Genomic DNA, 22,050 nt, shown 5'->3' on the forward strand with positions numbered 1-22,050 from the left:
CATTCTAATCCATGTTTAAGAAAGACAAGTCACAGCTCAAAACTAAACTCAGCTAAAACAAGCTATAATGTTAGGTATATGGGAATTTGATTTTGAAGGAAGAAAATTAAACAGCAGACATGTAAGTTCTCTAAATCAGTAGGTCTCAACTTTAACTCCCATTAATGCTCATCTGTGCTGAAATCCTTTACATTGCACAGAGTGCAGTTTTATAGTGGAAGTAACTACAATGATTGCATTAGATCTGTTGTTCTCCTTTTGTACTACTCAGCCAGTTCATAGGGCTGTTCTATTGGATCCTTGCAAAACAATCAGTTGTATTCTGGCTAGTGTTTTAAAAGCTAGAGGACTGCAAGCAACTGCATTGCTAGTTTCCCCCATTTCAAAAGACAGGAAAGCTAAATGTTTTCTAAGTTGGAGAGTACCTGGTATCCATAGAAAACGGAGTTTTGTTTTCACATGAGCCAGATGAATGTGAAAAGGGCTTCTCTCTATAATTTGAGAAAAGCTGTTTGAAACAGCGTTTTGAAATGCAGAAGCCATCTAATGAACATTATATGTAGACGTACCCCTTCCAGCAAACTATGACTATAACCAAAGCCTCACCTCAGCACTAGTATAGCTAATCCTCAAAGAGGCATTGCATATTCATTATTTTCCCCATATATAGCTAATGTGCTTGGTTTATTCTGTATTTAAAATAAGAGGAAATAAAAATAGAATTAGGGAGTAGACCCAAGGCTATTGGAAAGGGAAAATGAGCATCTGTACTAAAGATGAACAGATAACTTTGTATAGCTTTTATTTCTGTTCCTGAGATGGCTTCACGATAGGGATCTTCCTGGAAGAATTTACGCCTGTAATTCTAAATTATGTAAAATTGAGCAGAGGGTAGATAAGCTAAATGCACCTTCCTCTTGTGCTACTCCAAACTCAGAATTACCACTTTTGCCATTTATGCCGTTCCTTAAAAATATTATTCTACTCTATTTGAAACATTCTGGTGGTGGCTTACTTACATATAGGGAAAATTGTATGGGGTTAAAGTTTGGGCTTAGGTAAGAGTGTGTGTGTTATGTGCCATCAAGTTGCCTCCGAGCTATGGCAACCCTATGAATGAAAGACCTCCAAAATGTCCTATCATTAACAGACTTGCTCAGACCTTGCAAACTGGAGGATGTCACTTCTTTTATTGAGTCAAGCCATCCTGTTTTAGGTCTCCCTCTTTTCCTACTGCCTATTTTTCCTAGCATCATTGATTTTTCCAGAGAATCTTATAATGTGACCAAAGTACGATAGCTTCAGATTTCTCATTTTAGCTTCTAGGTAGTATTTAGGCTTGATTTGATCTCCCACTTATTTGTCTTTTTGACTGTCCATGGAATCTGCAGAATTCTCCTCCACATTTCAAATGAATCAATTTTCTTCCTGTCAGCTTTCTTCACTGTCCAACTTTCACATCCATCCATCGTAATGGGAAATACCATTGTTTGGGTTATCTTGGATCCCAGAGACACATCTTTAAGGATCTTATCTAGCTCCCTTACAGCTGCTCTTCCAAGTCTCAATTTCCTTCTGATTTCTTCGTTGCTTTTTCAAGGTAAGAGATTAGCAGAAGTGGTTTAGCTAAGAGACCAACTGAAATGTCATATGCCACAATAATAATAATAATAATAATAATAATTTATATACCACCCTTCAGGACAACTTAATGCCCACTCAGACCGTTTTACAAAGTATGTCATCCCCACAACAAAACACCATGAGGTGGGTGGCGCTGAGAGAGCTCCAGAAAGCCATGACTAGCCGAAGGTCACCCAGCTGGCTTCAAGTGGAGGAGTGGGGAATCAAACCCGGCTCTCCAGATTAGAGTCTCTTGCTCTTAATCACTATACCAAACTGGCTCTACACCATACTGAATTTCCAGTATGAATAAAGAGAAATTTATAGGAGAAACACATACTATCTAACACACTTGTAACTCTCTTTAAGAAGCTCCCTTAGAAAATTACTAGACTGAGGTATCATTTTTTATTTCCCTGAGGTAGAAGACCCCCAAATTGGATAGCCCAGGCAAGCCCAGTTTCCTGTGTCCATGTATAAGTCAGCCTTAACTCTCTTGCTTAATTTAACTTTAATTTGCAGGGCTGTCTATTACATATCATAAAGCAGAGAGACATTCTAAAATAGCCTAGCCAGTGGATTTCACTACAGGGTTGGTCCTTCTGTGTGGTAGGCCAATGATGAGCTGAAAAGAAACGTAATAAATACGTTATAGACTTAAAAACTGCACCAAAACTGAGACACTACCACTATCTGAAGAAGAAAGCTTTTGAATGTTCTTAAGCTACTCTGAAAATCTTGTTGGTCTCTAAGATGCCACTGCACTCAAATACTGCTGTGGCACTGTAAGAACAGAACTATGCTTTAAGTTTTTCTAAAATAACAGCTCCACTCATGTGGCTATTCCTTTTGGGAAATTGTCCTAATGATGAATTTTCCCTACAGCAGGGACAGTGTTCTACTTTTGTGCCCCACAGTAGATTCTTATTCAACCTAGGTTCCAGAAAAACCCATACTACTTTGTATTCTTTAGTCCACTAAGTTGGACAAAATGTTAATATTCCAATTCATTTCTTCCATAGCATAGCAATTATTTTCCAAAACACAAGCACCATAGTTCCTAATCACTCCAGTAATTCATAATTCTAAAAATATAAAGTATAAATTATCAGCACAGATAAAAAGCTAGCTATCCTGTTATAGTGGAGAACCCACAAGGACTTGCAAAGGGGCATCTAATTTTCCCTTCCCCCCACTATTTTCTCTGTTCTATTGAAAGCCCTGCAGCCTCTCTCTTTTTTCTGCTTCCTTCCCATCCACAAGCAAGCCTACCTTTACGTGTTGCCTCTGTCTAGCTTTCCTTCCTCAGGAAAACTCTTGCTGGACAGCAGGTAGTACCAAGCCCAGCTGTTTGGTGGAGGATCTGCAGAAGGCACCTCATTTCCACTGTATTCCCTTCCTAGCACTATTTCCTCTTTCCATGCTTCTCACTGCCGGGCCGGGCCTCAATATGTCCTCTTTCCAGGCCAGGAATGAAAGGAGTAGAGTGGTGGGCTGGGTGGCAGAAATAGCTTCTCCCCCTGCCTTTTACTGATAGAAACCAAAGTTTGACAGCTGGCACTGCTGTTGTTCCCTAGCAACCCCCACAAGGACCACAGAAGAAATTCAGTCTTAATAAAGAAACTTGCTGCTTCTTTTATTGCAGAGATGGAGGGGCAGTTGAAGCCTATCAATGTATTTCCCCCCAAACTTTTCTGCAAACCTGGGGCTTTTCTCACGTTTGTATCCACAGTTGGGGTCACGCTGAGAATTAGATATATGGATATGTACTATTCAGCTTGAGAGAGAAGACAAAATGCAGCTATATTTACATTAAAAGCACCAATATTATTGATCACCATTTATTTAAAGTCATGAAATGCCAGCAGCAGATCCGTCTGAGGTGGCAGGTCAAGCTAGACAAATACGTGATTGTAGCCGTATTTCCATGGGCTATGAGCAGCAGCACTGAGTTACATGTTTGGGCAATAATTGATTTTTCACCATTCTGACAGAATTGTCAGACACAATAAGGATGGACAGCTACTGAACTGGTAGAAACCATGCAAGAGTTAACAACAAATGATGTATTAATAGGTGTGCAATAAATATCTTCCAGATAATGTTAGTGGAAAAGGGCCATTGAAATTTCATCATTAGTTTTAAAATTGTATTTTTTTAAAAGGGTAACTAAAAATATTAAATGCTGAATGGCAGAGATCAGTTTCAAATGGATGTTCACCTTGCTGCTCCAAATGACAGATTGATGACTAACATTGCAAACTCCATGAACCTCTGGAGTTAAATTTATTTCACACCTAGGCAGAAATGGGTAGAAATGAAGTCTATTGTTCGGCTTCATCTTCAATTATTTCAATTCTGCGTGGCCCGTAAAGCAGAACATATGCTATATGCCAGTCTCCACCGCCTGAGAGCCTCAAAATATCTTCAGGTGTAACAATGCTGACTTTGTCATCGTCAAATTTAATCCATTCATCTAGAAAGAGGAGGGAAAGAGGCAGTTTATGAAATACAGCATTCTTAGTTTATTCCTGAAATGAAAACTTAAGGCTGGGTGGATGACCAACCTTCTAAAGTTGCTTTGGTACCTTGTTTTCTTTTAACCCAAGATACGTAGTGTCCTGAAGAGCTAGATCTTCCCTGATGTGTTAGCACTGCCTGGAGGTCATAATAACCACAGTTATTAGAGCCAATATCTGAGGGGAGAAAAAGACACACTACAATGTGAACACTGTAGTAAACCCTTTTCATGCAGCTTGTCCATGCCTTTTATATCTAACACTTTCAGAATTAAAGCTCTCTTAAGATTAATAAAAATATATATTTTAAACAAGCAAGATTTTGGGCTGGGGGAAAGTGGTGTTTTACCAATTGGATTATCACTCTCTGCATAGGATTACACCAAAGAGACAGGATGGCCAGCACTCGAGATGGGCATGAACAGGAAAAAAACCCGAACACGACGTTCGTTATTTGTTGCCATCCACAAACAGAGATTCACAAACATCGACGGACATGACATGTTCACGAACATGTTCATGGTTGGAGGTTCGTGGGAGGCAGGACGGCCCACTTGGGACTTAGCTGAACTTGAGCCGGGGAAAGGAGAGTCCATGGGTCTCCTCCTTTCATGTCATTTTCTCTTCACAGTGGCAAAAACTGGACTGTCTGCTGGAAGATAATTGAGGAGTTACAAACTGACATTCCCAATGTCCACTACCCACCAAATTTGCAGGGGACATAGTCCTCTGAAGGCCCCCCAAGTTTCAAAAAGATTGCACCCCGGGAAAGGCATGATCCATGGGTCTCCCCCTTCCATGTCATTTTCTGTTTAGTGGCAAAAACGGGACTGTCTGCTGGAAGCTACTTTGAGGGGTTACAAACTGACCTTCCCAATGTCCAATACCCACCAAATTTGCAGGGGACATAGTCCTCACTATCCTCTGAAGACCCCGCACGTTTCAGAGAGATTGCACCCCGGGAAAGGCATGATCCATGGGTCTCCCCCTTTCATGTCATTTTCTGTTTACAGTGGCAAAAACGGGACTGTCTGCTGGAAGCTACTTTGAGGGGTTACAAACTGACCTTCCCAATGTCCAATACCCACCAAATTTGCAGGGGACATAGTCCTCACTATTCTCTGAAGACCCCACACATTTCAGAGAGATTGCGCCCCGGGAAAGGCATGATCCATGGGTCTCCCCCTTTCATGTCCTTTTCTCTTTACAGTGGAAAAAACTGGTATGCTGGAAGCTACTTTGAGGGGTTATGAGCCAGAAGGAAAGCCAGAAGGAGTTCAGAGTTCAGACCATCCATGCCTATGTTGCCAGGGGAACTGATTTAAAGGCGCCATACTGTCTGGCTTTACGAACAGCTGACAAATGCCATGAAGGGGGCTTGGAACGAACACGTTTGCTGGGAACAGGGCCTCGCGAACAGCGGATTGGGCTGTTCGTGGCTTTTTTTTGTTCTATTGCTGTTCGTACCCATCTCTAGCCAGCATTGATTAAGAGTAAGTATGTGAAGGCAGAAAAGGCAGTTGCAGGAAGCCTGCCAAATGAAGCATGGTGCCCAAAAAGCAGTGTAGACATATACTGCTGATTGCACAAGACAGGTTTGGCAGAAACGTAGTACTGCTTCCTCCTCTCCAGATACTTCAGATTGGATCTTATGAACTTGTGGGAAGAGATGTCTCCAGATGCCCCATAAATGATGCCCGAAAGGTCAATGTTGAGGACCATGGGGTCCTTCCTGGACAAAATACCTCCCCCACGCCTTGCAAGCAGAAAGTTGGTTCATAGGATTCAACCTATTATCTGTAGCTGACTACACAAGCAAGAGATACTTAGAAAAGTCATGCTTCCATTTTGGTTTTAGCTGGGGTTTAAAATGTATTATCCAGTTCTCAATACTGTCTGCAATAAAAACATACGTGTTTCTAGCAACCCAATAAATGCAAACTAGAAGAAATCTAGAGCCTCTTAAGATAAAAATTAAAAGCTTGCCTAAACAGAATGTTTTTTCACTGTCCTCCGAATTTCTTCCCTGCTCCATTTCTTTATGATGTGCAAGTTTTGGCTTTTATATTACAGTTCTTACAGTCTATCACTTTAATGTGAAGGTATGCAATCATAAGAACCATGGAGCAAGTGTTCACGCAGCAATCAGTGGGAATTCCAGCTTGCCTAGCTTTCATACCTATCTTTTGAGACAAGACAGAACACTTATGAATACAGCCAAAGGGTAATTATGGCAGCATGAAGATGTATGGTTGTATTTAAATTTCTGTAATGTTTTCCAATAGACGCTTACCATCAGGAAAGGAAAATGGCTCAAATTTAACTTCCTTCTGTGCACCATCACCTTTACTAGACTGAAAAGTGAAAGGTACATTTTAAATTAAAAGCATTTAGTAAAGCTATATTGCTATTATTAAAACTGTGCTACTAAGTCATCACTGGATTGTTTAACCACTTCCAACAACCAGTTATCTCCAAAAATATGAAGATCAAAGGCTTAAAGCGCACATAAAAGCAGAGATGCTTTTTAAAGCTAGGTCTGCTCCATGGTATGTAAAGCAGAGGGGTGGAGATAAGTGCAATTTTAAGAGCAAAAAAGACACATGCACACAAAGATGAACAACCCATCTCCACACAGAGACAGTTTACCTAGACGGAAGCTAAGCAATAAGAGTGCTCTTCTGGACACTCATTTTGCTCATTCACCTCTGACCTTCCACTTTATACAAAATTAGCCAGAGCTAAGGCTGCCTATTAGGTGTAAAACTGAACCTGTCTCATCTCAATGACTCTATGGCCTACTTTTCTTACTGCATTCTTATCTAGCCCACTTCTTTTTGGTTTTCTTAACACAAGTCTAAAAATCAAACATTTTAGCTCTGAATTCTAAAACCCCATACTTAGATGTTTTAATCAAGGCTTATTGCTTGTGAATGGATTAAAAGAGGTTCAAAGCCTTGGTTGAAAGATTCCAAATTAAAGTTGTGTGCTTGACAAAATTTATAAGTAGAACCATGTCAACAAGACTGTTAAATGGCATGCTCCAGAAATTAGGGGGATGGATTTAACCAAGAGAGAAATTTCATAGAAGGAATCTTCCACATCAAAGGGCAACTTCGTTTGTCCACCAAAAAGTCACTTATGATTGTGAGGGCAAGGAAAGACAAGCTCAGGAGCAACACAAGATACTATTCAGTAAACTGCAGCAAAACAACATAAGAGAAATGTTCCCTCTCTACTTCAGCGTCACTTGTGGAGCTTACTGCTCACACACCAATGGGGAGGGGGAGGATTTCTAGCAATTTCTCCTTGCCAAAGGAACCATGCCACCACCGATATATGTACCATTACACACAAGATGACAATCATTCCACTCTCTTCAACAAGCAGGAATTTCAAGTCATTTCAAGTCATGTTCCCCAGTGAATTTGCTATTACAGTCACAAGAATCTAAACTAGTGTTTTGGGAAACCATGTTTAACCTAAGCAACACTAGCTCTGAAAGCCTGTAACTAAAGAAAATGTTGTGCATTGTGTAACTGAAGTATTATGAATCACTTACATTCTTTGGCTGCTGATTTACTTTTTTGTCTTCTAGATCCTTGAATTTTGACCTGTATGAGACCATCTTTTCTTGAAGTTCTGGTGTACACAGTTCATATACATCCAACATAAGTGGAAATTTAACATCCTAGATACAATTAAAATAAAAACTTAATATCCATATAAAGCATCACATGAAGCTGAGAAGACTACTTCCATTACTGTTTTAAATGCAGTTTAATGTCTTAAGTAATATTTTAATCTGAGACATGAGATTTAATTTAAATAAACCTTAATACTGCTAGAATGAAAACTATGTACCCAAAACACCTTCAAAATATGTCACAGAGTTATGATGAACAGTTTGTTTGGCAATTATTTTAGAATAAGAATAATCAGACTGCATGACCTGTTCTGATCTTGCTTTCATTCCCATCTACAGGCTAAAAAACTGGGGATCACTACATTTTTAAAGTAAAACGTTTTGTAAGAAAGTGCCTCTCTGTGCTCCACCTGTTGGTCAGTATTTGCCCTAACACAGAAATGCCAAACACTAAATTTAAGAATTAAAAGCTGTGACACTGAGAGATCTCTGTCTTTTGGTGCTACACCTCTGAAGATGCCAGCCACAGCTGCTGGCGAAACGTCAGGAACTACAATGCCAAGACCACAGCAATACAGCCTGGAAAACCCACAACAACCATCGTTCTCCGGCCGTGAAAGCCTTCGACAATACATAAAAGCTACATACCTTAAGAACTTTGGCATTCACTGATTCCTTCTCTTTGTAAAAGAAACGAACCATCTGAATAGTTAGATAGGCAGGCAAGCGACTTATCTTGGACTAAAACAAGAAAAGAATTCACCAGAATTCATGAACACCTGTCTATGTAATGCAAATGCAACATTGCCCCATATGAACACATAAAGCTGCCTTATACTGAATCAAACCACTGCACTGGGCAGAGGATTGGATTAGAAAGTCTGTATGGCCCCTTCCAACTCTGTGATTCTGTTCATCAAGGCTAATGTTCTCTACGCAGACTAATAGCGGCTCTCCACTGTCTCAGATAGAGTTCTTCCACATCACTGTGTGACTAATCCATTTAACTGGAGATACCAGGATTGAACATGGGACCTTCTATAAATCAATGCTCTAACTCAGCCATTGCCCCACAATCCATCACACATTTTTTTACATAGCCAGTAAAAGTCCATTACAATATTCATGGCAAAACCTTAAGCACTGAAATAAAGTTCACCGACTAACAATGCCACATAACAGGATTATGTACAACTGCTATCACACAGAATGCAAGCTGTACACATGCACTGAGTTGTTTTATGCATTCCTACCCTATCCCTAAACAAAAAGGTTCTTGGGCAGCTATGTGCTTCTATATAATGTTGCAACAATAGCATCCAGTTCCTGAACTTGGCTCATTCCATCACCCCAGCCTCTCAATGGATGAGATACAGTTTAGTCATACACAGAAGTCGGTTTGTGTGCGTGGACTGGCCCTTTCTGTGCCGCTTTGCAGCAGCAGGGAAAGGGGCATTTCACCCCAGCAGGCTTGGATCAGCTGCTTGTCGGGGAGATCCCCCACAAACAGCTGATCCAAGGGTTTAAATGCCCCTTTCCCCGCTGCTGCAAAGCAGTGGGGAAAGGGGAGTTTTCACCCCTGCAGGCTTGGATCATCTGCTTGTTGGGGAGACAAGTAGCTGATCAGGGGGTTTAAATGCACTTTTCCCTGCCGCTTTGCAGCGGCTCGTAAAGGGGCATTTCACCCCCCCAGGTTTGGATCATCTGCTTTTTGGGGAGATCCTCGACAAGCAGCTGATCTGGAGATTTAAATGCCCCTTTCCCTGCTGCTTTGTAGCGGAACAGAAAGAGGTATTGGTGTTTAACACAAACCAAATGAACTTGCAGACCAGTTCGTGGAAAATGGGCTTCAACGAACCGGCCCAGTTTGTGATGAACTTTAGTTCATCAAGCGGTTCGTGCCCATCTCTATTTCACACATGAATTAGTAAGCAGAAATCTTTACTAATAAGAAAGCAGTCTAACTAACTTATTTGGGATCCAAATACTACTCACAGATTTTATGTAAAGGGCATTCCTTTGCAACGTAGGAGAGAGTTTGGTAATTTCTTCTTGAAGACGCTGGAAAAAAAAAACCACAATACTGTACTATACCATACAAGATAGTGCCCAGGTCACTCCTTTAGTTTTTTGCCTTAGACTTATATCAGGTTAAATTTTAACTGAAATGCAGAAGACACTCTTTATCAGGATAAGAAACGGCAGTAGTACACTAAACACTTCTCCCCTCTGGTGCAGTTCTCTTTTGTGCATGTAGGCAGCTACCTAGATCATGGTAAGGACACAAATGAAGATCTTCAGCACATCTTCTCGTACAACAGCTATACTGAAAGAAAATGCAATGGTCCAGAAGAACCTGTTTTTAGGAAGCTAAGCAGCAGGTTTACAAGGACTCTAAAATGCTATGCTTTATTAGATTTGGTTTATAAAACGCATAAGGGAGAAAACAAGGGAAAATGCAAAACAATGTATAATGCAACATGTGTCTTGGAACAGAGATCAGAATGAAAGCTGACATGCACATTCAAGATAATTCTACATTCCAACCAGCCTTCACATCTATTTAAGTGTACCGAGGCAAAGTAATACAACAGCAGAAAAAAGTGTCATAGAAAGGCAAGGAATTATAGGTACAAACAATACTACTGGAGACACTAGACCAGTTTTGCTTACCAGTTTAAGACCCGTGAAAAGATATTTAACTTCTTGATTGATAAAACAACTAAGCTGGAGTTGATTCTCTCTTCCTTTTGTTACATCTTCCTCTTCTGCTTCTGTACATTTCATGCTTTATGTAAAGTTAAGGAAAGAGAAAAGCAGCAGGAGCACTCTACTTAAAAATTGTTCAACTTAATAAAACAAATGCCAGTCAGTAATTTTAGAGACAAGGTCTTTTTACTTTCCAGAAGATTTAAATTCCTATGAAACAATCACATTCATATTAAGACAGCTGTTTGGATGGCAATTATCGGTTCTTTTGCAAACTACCAGCACAGGAGACTTTTATACATTGAAAGACAGGCCTGAGATTTTGCCTATGTTGATTTAACAGCAGCGGTTACAATGCATCTGCACATGCACAGAGAGAAAGCCCAAGTACAGAGGAGAAGACGGGTAGTTTAAAAATATACACTGGGGAAAAGGAGTAAGAGAATAAAACCAACACTGAAACAACACTAATCTGATCTGCACAGTGGGCAACCAGACGCTGTCGAGGGCAAGAACACCGCCCCCCCTCCCTGGGCCCAACTCACTTTCTAAAGAACATGTGGGGAAACAGGAAAGGCGTTGGTAGGCACTATGGTGCCCACAGGGACAATGTTGTGGATGCCTGGTGTAAACCATCTTCAATTATACTTGCATTTTAACAACCATTTCTACTTATGCAAGTAGTATTTATATCCACCATGCCCTCCAGAAAGTGTTCAGGATACACAGTTTCAAATTCAATACTGAAAAATTGGTCAATTAAGCTCTTCTTTTTGGGTGGTGATGCTGCTGCTCCTGAAGCTCCAGAATCGGTCTGTGGGAGGAAAAAAGGTAGTATCTTTTAAAGATAAATCCTTAGAAGCCACATTGTTTTGCCAACTCCATTACTCCTAAAGCAATATAAATGCTTCCACTCTTCTATTCTTGATGGTAAGCATCTTTCAGTTTATCAGAAGTGGGCTTAGATGCCCAGGTTGCCAAAGGTTTTGCCAGTAGGCTGCTCTGAATAAAGGGTTACAAGACATGGCCTTCCTCCTTCCTGCATGAAAGGGGGGTGGGCGTGGGGAAGAGAGAAGACAGAATGCTCTAGAAATGAAAGGACATAGTGGCATGTTTATACTTTCAAAATAATAACAAACTGATGGCCAGAAGTCCCTTCAAGCAAGTCCAGAAGCTTGCCCATAACCTGTACATATTTTTCTTTAAGCAATAATTGCAATGTTGGGGGGGGGGGGCAAGGATGGGGAGAGAAGAAACAGGGTTAGTATAAGCAGTCTTTGGAATGTACAGCTAAGGGGACGTACTTCCATAACTGTGTCACTTTCTATCCCTTCTAGCTTCTGCTGTAGCACTCGCATCATCTGTACCCAGCATTCATTGGCATCCTGTGATGGAAGCAGAACAAAACTAGTATCAGAATCGCTGAGAACTGCCAGTTAAAAATATACTTTAAATATCTGCACTGAGAGCAAACCCCAAATATTAGGAAGCAGTGTTGTATTCACACATACAAGCAGACTGTAGGTTCCTGTTAACTTACTGCCTTGTGAATTTTTGCCAGAAAGTTGCTGCCTGATAAAAAAAAGTTTTTTTTAAAAAAAATTACCTGTTGGAGATACTGGCCTTGATCTCCTTTCTCCGCAAACTGGGGAAAGGCCATATGTAAGAACTGGAGGAGAATGATGGGAGGGATACTAGAGGAGGTTTTGTCCATGGAATCAAATAAATCTCTAAGAGCTGGGGGGGGAAAAAGTTTTTTTAAAAAATAAAAATCATGAAGTATTACTGTTAATTTATATGATAAACACAGCCTATTTCCTAAAACCCACCCCTATTCAACCTGTATCATAACAGAGCTTTCCAATAAAGGATAATTGTACAACCAATCATCCCGGATAACAGGCTTAATAGATCACAAACCCTTAATAGGCGAGAACACTGTATGGGGAAGGTTTTTATGCAATAACAGATGCCAGCTGTTACTAAGCACTTAAAAGTCAGTCCAAAGATAAGATTTTCCTGGAGGTGGGTTGCCTGTATCAAGGCTCTGTGAACTACTTTTGCAATGTGATACAAAAGACAGAGAAGTGTAAAAAGAAAATATACACACACATCATAATCCAGTGGCACCTTAAGTATACTGGTTTAATGGGCAGGCTTCTATGCAAACACTTGACTGTCCATTTAAGTCAATTAAAAGGTGCACCTGTCTCTCTATCATGAATAAGAAAGCCTCTGAGCATGACAGTCACACTGAACTTGACCTGAGCTCTCAAATAGAGACGCAGAGTGTAACTTGTGACACATTGTTACTGTGTCACATTATTGACACAGTATATTCAATATGTTTTGCTTTTAGGGGTGTGCACTGCCAAAAAATTCGGGTTTCCCAATTCGGTTTTACCCAAAGCAGGAAAAGAATCTGGAATTACCAGAATCCCAAAGCAGCAAGCCACTTTGGGGTTCTGGTATTTAGCTCACTTCGGTATGCTCCGTAAAGATTCAGAGAAACTCCCCCACCTCCCTGGGGCAACCCCCCACCCCACCCCACTTACCTGGCAGGCAGGGAGGGGGGAGGCAGATCAGCCGGTAAGCACTGAGCTGGCTCCTGCAGGGCGCCCCCGCCTCCTCCACCAGCCAGCTGGGCAGCGGGAAACGCAGAGCTGGCTCCTGCGGGCCTGCACTGTCTCCTCTGCCGCTGCAGCGGCCAACTGGGCAGCGGAGAAGTAGGGAGCCCGCTCCTGCGGGCCCACGCCACCTCCTCCACTGCTGCAGCAGCCAGCTGGGTGGCAGGGAAGCATGGAGATGGCTCCTCCAGCCTCCTCCACCTCCTTCTCTGATGGCTGGGGGGGGGGGAGATTAAAGGGAAGGCTCCATGTGCCGTTTGCAAACAGTGTAGAGAGTCTTCTACCCTTTAAGCTCTTCCCCTTTCCAGCCGGCTGGAGGGACAGGGGAGGGGAGCTTAAAGAGTAGGAGGCTCCGCGCGCCGTTTGCAAACGGCACAGAGCCTCCTACCGTTTAAGCTCGTCCCCTTTCCTTTCTAGCTGGCTGGAGGGAAGGGGGGAGAACTTACAGGGTAGGAGGCTCTGCACACCGTTAGCAAACGGCGCGGAGAGCCTTCTACCCTTTAACCTCTTCCTATTTTCCTTTCCAGCTGGCTGGAGGGACGGGGGGGGGGGGAGAACTTAAAGGGTAGAAGGCTCCCTGTGCCGTTTGCAAACACTGTTTGCAAAAGGTGCGGAGAGCGTTTTTCCCTTTAAACTCCCCCTTCCAGCATGCCCAGAAGGCCCTTTAAACTTCAGCTGGCCCAAAGCTTCCTGAAGTGACCGGAATTGCTTTGGGAAGCTTTGATTCGGGTGTTCCAAAAACCAGAATCTTTACAGATCGGGTCTGACTTGGGCATTTTTTCCGAATCGGAAACCCAAAGTGCACACCCTTACTATCTTTACATTAAAATACTGGACATATATCCATAAAGACATTGTTTTCACACAGAGATGATACTCTGTGTAGTTCTGATGGCTACAAGAATATCTATACAACAGCTTATCCCACACTTTCCATGCCATAGCTCACTGAAGCCACAATTTTCCCCAAACACACTAGAGGACTTTTTTTTTTAAAGGGTGCTATTGCAACAGTGTACTAGTTCCTAGCTTTCATTTTCAAAAAAATTCTCTATCCCCTTTCCTTACAGAGTTATAAAAGGGAAATGTTCAGCCTGCACTTTCCCCATTATAACTCCACAATGAAAAAGCTAAACATATTTTTAAATGAAAGCTAGGACACTGTTGCAAAAGATTGCTAAAGCAGTGTCCTAATTCCCAGTTTTTTTTAAAAAAGCCCTTCAGTGTGGGATGTAGAATGGCAACTGCAGGGGCAGAACAAAGGGACTATCAACTATCACTTGATGGCACTTTCTACCACCACACACTAACCATCCAGTTTTTTTTTTAAGTAGAAAATTCAGCACTGCTGTGAAAAATACAAACCTGCAGTAATGTACTGAGCAGAGGCCATTTCTCCTGAGGCTCTTAAGGCACCAGCATACCTAAACAAATGTTTAAAACATGTTATTTAGTTTGGTCTTGGATTTAAAGCAACACACAAAAATGTTAATGTGAGCTTTAACAAGACTACATATCATCTATGCACTTGGATCACGATTATGATAGAATGGAGCCTATGTAACAAAAAAGAACCACCACTCACAGAAGACACAATTTTTCCTCACTTTGCACTTCTCAATGCAGCTGCCTGTGTTGCATGGATTTTTATCCATGTGGGTCCTAAAGCTGAGGTTCATGGGTAGCTGCTGGGGAAAGGGGAGGTGGGATAAGACCACTTCAACAAGTACCTTGTAATGGCAGTGCATTCCATTATCTTGAGAGGGTTACCATCATTATTTTTGGGTTTGGAGCTTTGCATGCATTCCCTTGGCCTTGCTTTCACTGTATATAGAAATGAAAGGCTGAACTAAGGAGACTATGTATTCATTTGAATTTAGGATCTATGCGAAGCCTCCATTCTTTAGAGCCAAGGAGATTCCAGATTCAAGTAAATGAAGGATTTTCCCAGTTATGTACGGTGAGGAGAATGGGGTTGGAGTACAGGAGTCTGAGGCCCATCCTGTCCAACCACACCAAGTAACCTCTTTGCATGCTATTCAGGCCTACTGACACCACTCCCATTGTATCATATTTGTCACTCAAAAGATCACTCAAAATTCCAAAATTACACTGAACTCTAAATTCTGCTGGCAACTATGCAAAACTGAGCTTCTCTGGCTGCATATTTTATTATGGACATCTTTCACTATTGGGAGCAGAGTACACAATCATGGCACGGCTATGACTTATCTCTGCCTCCCTATTTATAATTGATTTCTCAGGAATACTTCCAAAGGCAATATTAAAAGCCAAAGACTTAAAAGACAATGAGATCATATAAGGTAGCTCAGCTAAACACTTTACCAATCCATAATGGTTAAATATATTAAGAATTCAGTAAAATTTATTCCTTTATAGAAGTAGATTGATTCCTACATCTGAAAGCCACTAGCAAGACTAACCTTTGTCTATTCTGCTTCTTGATGAAGTCACAAAGACCAGGAGCAAAGTTGTAGTAAAGAACACACAGAAGTACCATTAAGTATGAACACGCTACCATACTGAAAATTAGTTAAGAGCAAACAAGACACTGAAAAGGTTCTGAAACAAACTTCATAAAAATCATCTTTATAAATGATGACATAATGCAGAGTCCACAAGTTTCAACACAAATCTATTTACAGAAATGCAGATCACATTTTGCACCTAAGCTATTAGGATTCTATTACTACATTTGATTTGATGTACCAACAAATCAGACAATGCTTAAGTTTTGAAGTATTTTATACACCTCATCACCACCAAACATACTGATTATAATCTCAATTATTTCATTATGATTTTGAGAGGTAACACTGAAAAACATTTACTACCATAACTATGTTATTTAATTAGAATAATGAAACCTACCTCTTTAGGGCCTCTTTCAGTTCTGGCACAGAGCGAATACACTGAACTGTTGCATTCATGTAACAAGTATTCCCAAGGTTTGTTAAACCACATGGCAATTCCATCTGCAACAAAATATAATAAAAATACTTAAAGAACGGTGTTAAATGCTAGTTTTTAGAAACGAACCAATGTTCTTTAACATAATGGCTCTACTGTTTAACCCAAACAAAGTTCCAAACATCAGAATTTTTCTTCTTAACAGAATACCAGCAGTTAGCAACTCTCTTTCTTTGCTATTATTTTATTTAGGTATTAAGAAGCAACTAATTAAATGTTTACAAGATTCTTCTATCTCATTACTTATAGTAAACTGGGTAACTCATTCCAATCACAAAGCAGCACACTTCCATACAAAGCTACCTACATACAAGATTGTGGGATTTTACATACTCAAAGGACTGCCCAGTGTTGCAAAAAAATGTAATTTTTAAAATAAGCCAAGCCGGGGGAAATCTTCAAAGCACAGCCACTGAGAATGGAATATTAAAAGCAGCGGACACTTACTATTAAGGATGGTAAAATTACAGAGGGGGAGACCTGTATTTGTGAGAGCATGTGTATATACAGATACAAATTACAAAACCTCTCTCTTATGAGTTGCATCCCTCAGCTTGTGCCTTCTAACAGCAAACTTCATGGGCAAGCACCTGGATTATGTTTTTAAACATATATCTATAGACATAGATTATATCAGTTGACTGAAAATAATAAAACACACATTTCCAAATCTGCCATAGTATTTATTTTCAGCAAGTACCTTTCAAGAGACAAAATTAAATCTATTATTTTGTGTTAAAGCAAAAGCGTGAGGGAAGGAGAAGGGTCGTTTTGAACAGTTTAAGTCTAGGAAAGAGTTACTATAAGCTCACGCTAGGCTCTTCATAGTAATAATCATATCAAATTGATTTTGAAACTCTTCACTTTCAATTCAATTGCTCTAAGGCAATAAGGAATTATTATTTGACAAAACTATCTAAAGCCCACTCTGTCTCACAGAATAAGTTCTGTAGTTCTTTGGATCTTGGCAATGCTACTTAAGTAATGCAGAACAGGTGATGAAACATGCAGTGATGCAAGAAAGTACATTCAGACTTTAAATGAAAAATGGCTTACTGCTGAGGCTAACTGTTCTTCTGTCATATCTTCCACAAAGACAGGCCGGGCTACTGGTTCTTCAGGTAATGCATCAGCAGAACCCATCATTAATAAGGTCATTCCCTGTTAAAAGTAATTGTTTTAAGGTAACAAAAACTTTAAAAACTCCACACACAATCAAGAAAAGATGCAGTTACATAACAGTGGTAGCACACAACTTGAAAACTTAATGTCTTAATTAATTTCTTAATCATACTAACTCATGCTTAATTTCTTAAGCAAACTGATTCCTTAAGCATACCTTTTAATGCCCTAAAATTAAAAAAAAACCCTAGCATCTGCTAAAAGATGTATTCAGACATCACAAATAGCTGACATTAAACTGAAGTTTACTGATATCACAAACAGAGCTCCTTTGCTGTGTTTGTATGCTCACCTTGCTCCTCCCACCTTCCTTGGCATATGGACCTTGATTCAAAACTTCTGGTTTGATCAACCTTGATTTCACCATGGTATACAAAATTAACATAGGTTTGATTACAGCTTTCCCCAAACCATTGTTTCATCTCAGCTTATTGAGACTAATGCAGCCACAGCTGAAGGCAACTGAAAGCCTGTATCTCATCCATCCAATAATATTTTTATGCAAAGTTCAGAAAAATAGTCACATGGGTGGCATCAACAATTAACTTAGGCCTTTATGTATTTTAATACTCCAAAAATATAAAGAAACAGCTCCTGTCATAGGTCAACAGTAAGAAATAAGACAACATAAATTTAGAACTAGTTTTCAATACTTACAGATTTTATTTTAAGGTTGCCCCAGTCATCATCCTATTTGGAAAAAACACAAACATATATATGATTTACAATGTACTGAAACAACAATGCATAAAGCACAATACATAGGAAAATAGTTTAATTCCAAGCAAATTCAAGCATAGAAACACTTTTAGGATTGTTCCAAATAAACTGCTGTTCAACAGTCTTAACAGCTTAGGGGAGGTCTGCCTATGCAAAATTTTACACTGCATTTATTAGAGATAAGCGTTCAGCACGCAAAACAGGACTTATGTTCATATAGATCATACCTATCCCACCAAAAATAATTTTAAAAATCTTGCATATATGCATGGAGTGCTTGTTTACAGTGGTTCTGTGTTAAAAACCTATAGCTGGATCCTATGGTTGTTCTCCCCAGTTGGTGAAAGGCGTCTTCCACTAGAGAATGGACTGTTTATACTGTGTAGAGAATTTTATTTATTTTTATTTTATTTATATTATTTATAGTCCACCTTTCATATTGAGATTCAAGGCGATTACAGTGTGAGACAGTACAGTCAATTTCAAAGACATTTCAATAAACAATGTAGTAGGGTATACACATGCAAATATGCTAAGATTTAAAACCAGCAGGAATCCAATATGGAGTTGAAGAAATGCTGAAACACAGCATAAACAATTCTAAAGCTAACATATTAAACAATATTGGAACTACCCAGTAGAATCATAATTATGGCAATATCAGTAGTCTATGGTCTATCATACTTACAGCAATAGTAGTAAAGTCTATAGGCCCTCCCTTTCCCTTTATTGATAAATCTCTGATACCTCTTCCTCACAGTACAGCTCTGTTATGTGATGTTTTGCACAGTTTGTGGCACTGCAGTCATGAAAAATTCTCTCTCTCCAAACTGGCCATTCTCAGCAGCAGCCCTCATAACCAATTGCCAAAACATATTATAAAGCAATTATATTCACTTAGAGGCTCTGGAGCCACCTGTGTCTCTTCTGAAAACTGTTCCAAAACATACCACCTGTTCTATGTTCCAGAAAAGTGGCTAAGGCTATTGCTCAGTGGGGCTTATGGTTGGTATGTAGCTCCCACTTTGAAACAGCCATCACTAGAGGGACTATAGGAAAGGCAGCTGTGAGCCTCTCATGTTACAGACAGAAGTAAAGAGCATCTCCAGCCCCTTCCCCTTTCTGCAGTCTCTGTGTTCTATTCCAGCAGCCAGGTAGCTGACAGAAGAAAAAGTAAGCAGGCTTCAGAGAAGAAAGAATAAAACCACTAATGCGGCAACCACCAAGGAAAAGAACAAGCTGACCATAGTATGTAGGGGGGTGATTTTTTTCATGGCCAGCTTACTTTCCACCAGGCATTCTGACAATCTCACTGTCTAAGCTGCCATACGTCATGCTAGCGAGAAAAGGCACAGAGCGCACTATACACAAGTACATCCAAGACAGCAATGTTTTGTTTTTAATCACCTACGTTATTTTAATTTTTGGTACTTTCGACCTATATGACACAAGCCAATACCAATATGTTCTCAAATGTTCAGACCTGCACCAATACATTACAAGAACTGTATTAATGAATGCACAACAAAATTATTGCCATACTCTACCTTTAAAGTGCCACCTTTCACCATCACTTTCTGCCTGTCTGGCTGAACTCCAGTCAAAGCAAAAAGTTGAGCTTTGAATACCATGGGAGGTTCATCTGTATTCAGTTCCACACCATCAAATTTTTCCTTGCCCCATTTTACATTAACTGCAAAAAATTATCAAAGATATACAGTTTCATATTTTATTAAAATTAATGTGTTCTTTGAGCACATGCAGATGTTTCTAAAATGTATTGAATTTTCATAAATCTATCCTATGACTAGCATTATGAGTCAGTGAAGCAAAATAATTTTACAATGAAATTCTAGACTCCAGCCTAGATCCACTGAAATTAGAATGCAGAAAACAGCATAGGACTGCAATATTAAAATACTAACAATGCCAAATACCCCAAACAGTTTAGTCATTCTTTTTAGAAAATTGCTTCCCAAGTGTGAGCATTTCCCTGCAGAACTTACTATGAAGCCTGATAGCAAATGTGTGGTACAGAGAACAACTCGGTGTGATGCAGCTGAGAAAGCACTAGTATAAGATCAGGAAAATTCCGTTTCAGCTCCCTACACTGACATGAAGCTTACTGGGCCTGGTCATTTCAATGGAAAGAGACCAAGAATGGCACCTTAAATTTCATGGAGAGAGAGTGGGATAAAATGTGGTTATTATTAATAACTGGTAAACACTGTTGCAACCTAGGTAAACAATACTGTTAAAAATTCACCATCATAGAAAAAAAGGTTGAATTCTGCTATTATCAGGGGACAATCAATTAGACACCTTCAGCAATGATTAAATTTGCGGATCTCCAAATTTTCAGTGTTGGTGATAACAAAACAATACTTTCACACAAGCAACTTGATAAAAAGTTTACCTGAAAGAATTAGAAGCAAGCAACAAAAAGGCTGAGTTACCCTTATTTGAAGTAGGTATGCATCAGCGATATAATAATATGTTTTGATACATGTTAGGATAACTGCTTGATGACTAGATACATGAATTCTCATAGCTGGAAGTTAGGCTGAAGAAAACAAAAGCAGTCTGAAGCCCTGAAGCGGCTTCTAAGGATACATTCTTCATCTCACCCTCTTTTTTTAAACTGTGAAAGGCAAGTTTAAAAGACCGTGGGATCTGGGAGGAAGACCCAGACTACAGAGAATACTTGTTCTCCAAATCCAGTTTACCATCATCTCCCTTATATAGATGCAGAGGAGTTAGTTGTGTTAGTCTGTAGTAGCAAAATCAAAAAGAGTCCAGTAGCACCTTTAAGACTAACCAACTTTATTGTAGCATAAGCTGTGATTCTCAAAAGCTTATGCTACAATAAAGTTGGTTAGTCTTAAAGGTGCTACTGGACTCTTTTTGATTTTCCCTTATATAGGAGGCACAACCATAGCTGTCCGTTCAACTTGAGGTTTTCTCATCTACAATGGTAAGAACTAAAACAGGAAAAAGAAGTTGATGAAGCAGAATAAAAGGAGAAGGGATCTTTTCCCCTTTGCCTTGACTTCTTTATCGACACTTCTGCATAATTTCTTACAGAGTCCACTTTTAACAGCGTAGGCCATATAGATGTTCAGTAGAAATAACAGCATAAAGTATGCTCTCTCCATTGTACTTATCCATGTAGATTATATATGTAAACCACAAATCTGACAATCCCTTTTCCCAAATCACTCTGCTGTTTGTGCTATCTCAGTTTATTCATTATCAAGCCTGGAAACCTCCCATGGCTGCCTTATTCCTCTCTTAAGCCCTCAGAACATAGGCAATTTCATCTTCTTTTCTGTATTAACATCCTACCGGCACTAAAAATGTGGATTAGTACCTATCCTCAACATATAAGAATCCCATCATCTATCCCGGCCGAGCCGATCATCCCAACGTGTTACCTCGGCAGTGTATGGGAAGCAACCGGTCGGCGATATCTTTTGTATGGGATTGGAGACCAACCGGAGCGGGGTGGAGAAGATAATCGACAGCCCGAAACATGCCAATTCTCCCTCTCTTGCGAGGCAGCTGGAAAAGCGCCACCCGCCCAACATAAAGACAACCTCACGAGCCTCTCACTGCTTAGAGAAAGCCGGTTTCTGGCGGACAGGTTACAGCAGAGGCGAAGACTTCCAGCCCGCGGCCTAAAAGAGGCAAGGCTCACGAGAACCCAAAGTTAGGCCCTGCACGGAGGCGCGCCCACGCGACAGGCTGCGCTTACCTGAGAAAAGCGGCATGTCGGCGCCGAACGGACGACCAGCGAGAGCGACGGGCAAGGGGTGGGGGTGGGGCGGCGGCAGCGCCTCAAGGCACGAGAAGCAGCAGGAACTGCGCTTCCCTCCCTCAGGGTCTCATTCAAACCGGCCCCTCAAGATGACGCTGCAGGCCAGAGCGAGCGCGCGCGCAACTCCGGAAGAGACGTCTCCCTGCTACCGTCTCTCGTCGCTGCAGTCGCGCTGTCTGTCGTCAAAGGAAGCGGAAGGGCGCTCTCGCTTTAGCC

At 40.5% G+C, this 22,050-nt stretch overlaps 1 protein-coding gene and 1 long non-coding RNA gene across 3 annotated transcripts; one reads left to right on the forward strand and one right to left on the reverse strand.

Moving 5' to 3' along the window:
- The first annotated feature begins 517 nt into the window (after positions 1-517).
- LOC129333710 (uncharacterized) lies at positions 518-5,761 on the forward strand. Its single transcript, XR_008597443.1, has 3 exons — positions 518-1,600; positions 4,518-4,671; positions 5,353-5,761. It is a non-coding gene; the product is annotated as an uncharacterized LOC129333710 (long non-coding RNA).
- Positions 3,233-21,966, reverse strand: USP14 (ubiquitin specific peptidase 14). Of its 2 annotated transcripts, none has more exons than XM_054985558.1 (16): positions 21,772-21,966; positions 19,565-19,710; positions 17,955-17,987; positions 17,172-17,276; positions 16,017-16,120; positions 14,490-14,548; positions 12,104-12,234; positions 11,802-11,882; positions 11,223-11,311; positions 10,462-10,576; positions 9,784-9,849; positions 8,437-8,529; positions 7,705-7,833; positions 6,436-6,496; positions 4,212-4,319; positions 3,233-4,099 (listed from the first exon to the last, which is right to left on the reverse strand). In XM_054985558.1, exons 1-16 carry the CDS (start codon positions 21,785-21,787, stop codon positions 3,948-3,950), a joined length of 1,488 nt encoding a protein of 495 aa, XP_054841533.1. In that variant the 5' UTR covers positions 21,788-21,966; the 3' UTR covers positions 3,233-3,947. The 2 variants fall into 2 exon arrangements, with proteins under 2 accessions (XP_054841533.1, XP_054841532.1); XM_054985557.1 differs by having other exon boundaries at positions 4,191-4,319.
- Positions 21,967-22,050: the final 84 nt, after the last annotated feature.

This window comes from Eublepharis macularius, chromosome 7, assembly GCF_028583425.1.
Source record: "Eublepharis macularius isolate TG4126 chromosome 7, MPM_Emac_v1.0, whole genome shotgun sequence".
NCBI classification, from domain to species: Eukaryota; Metazoa; Chordata; class Lepidosauria; order Squamata; family Eublepharidae; genus Eublepharis; species Eublepharis macularius.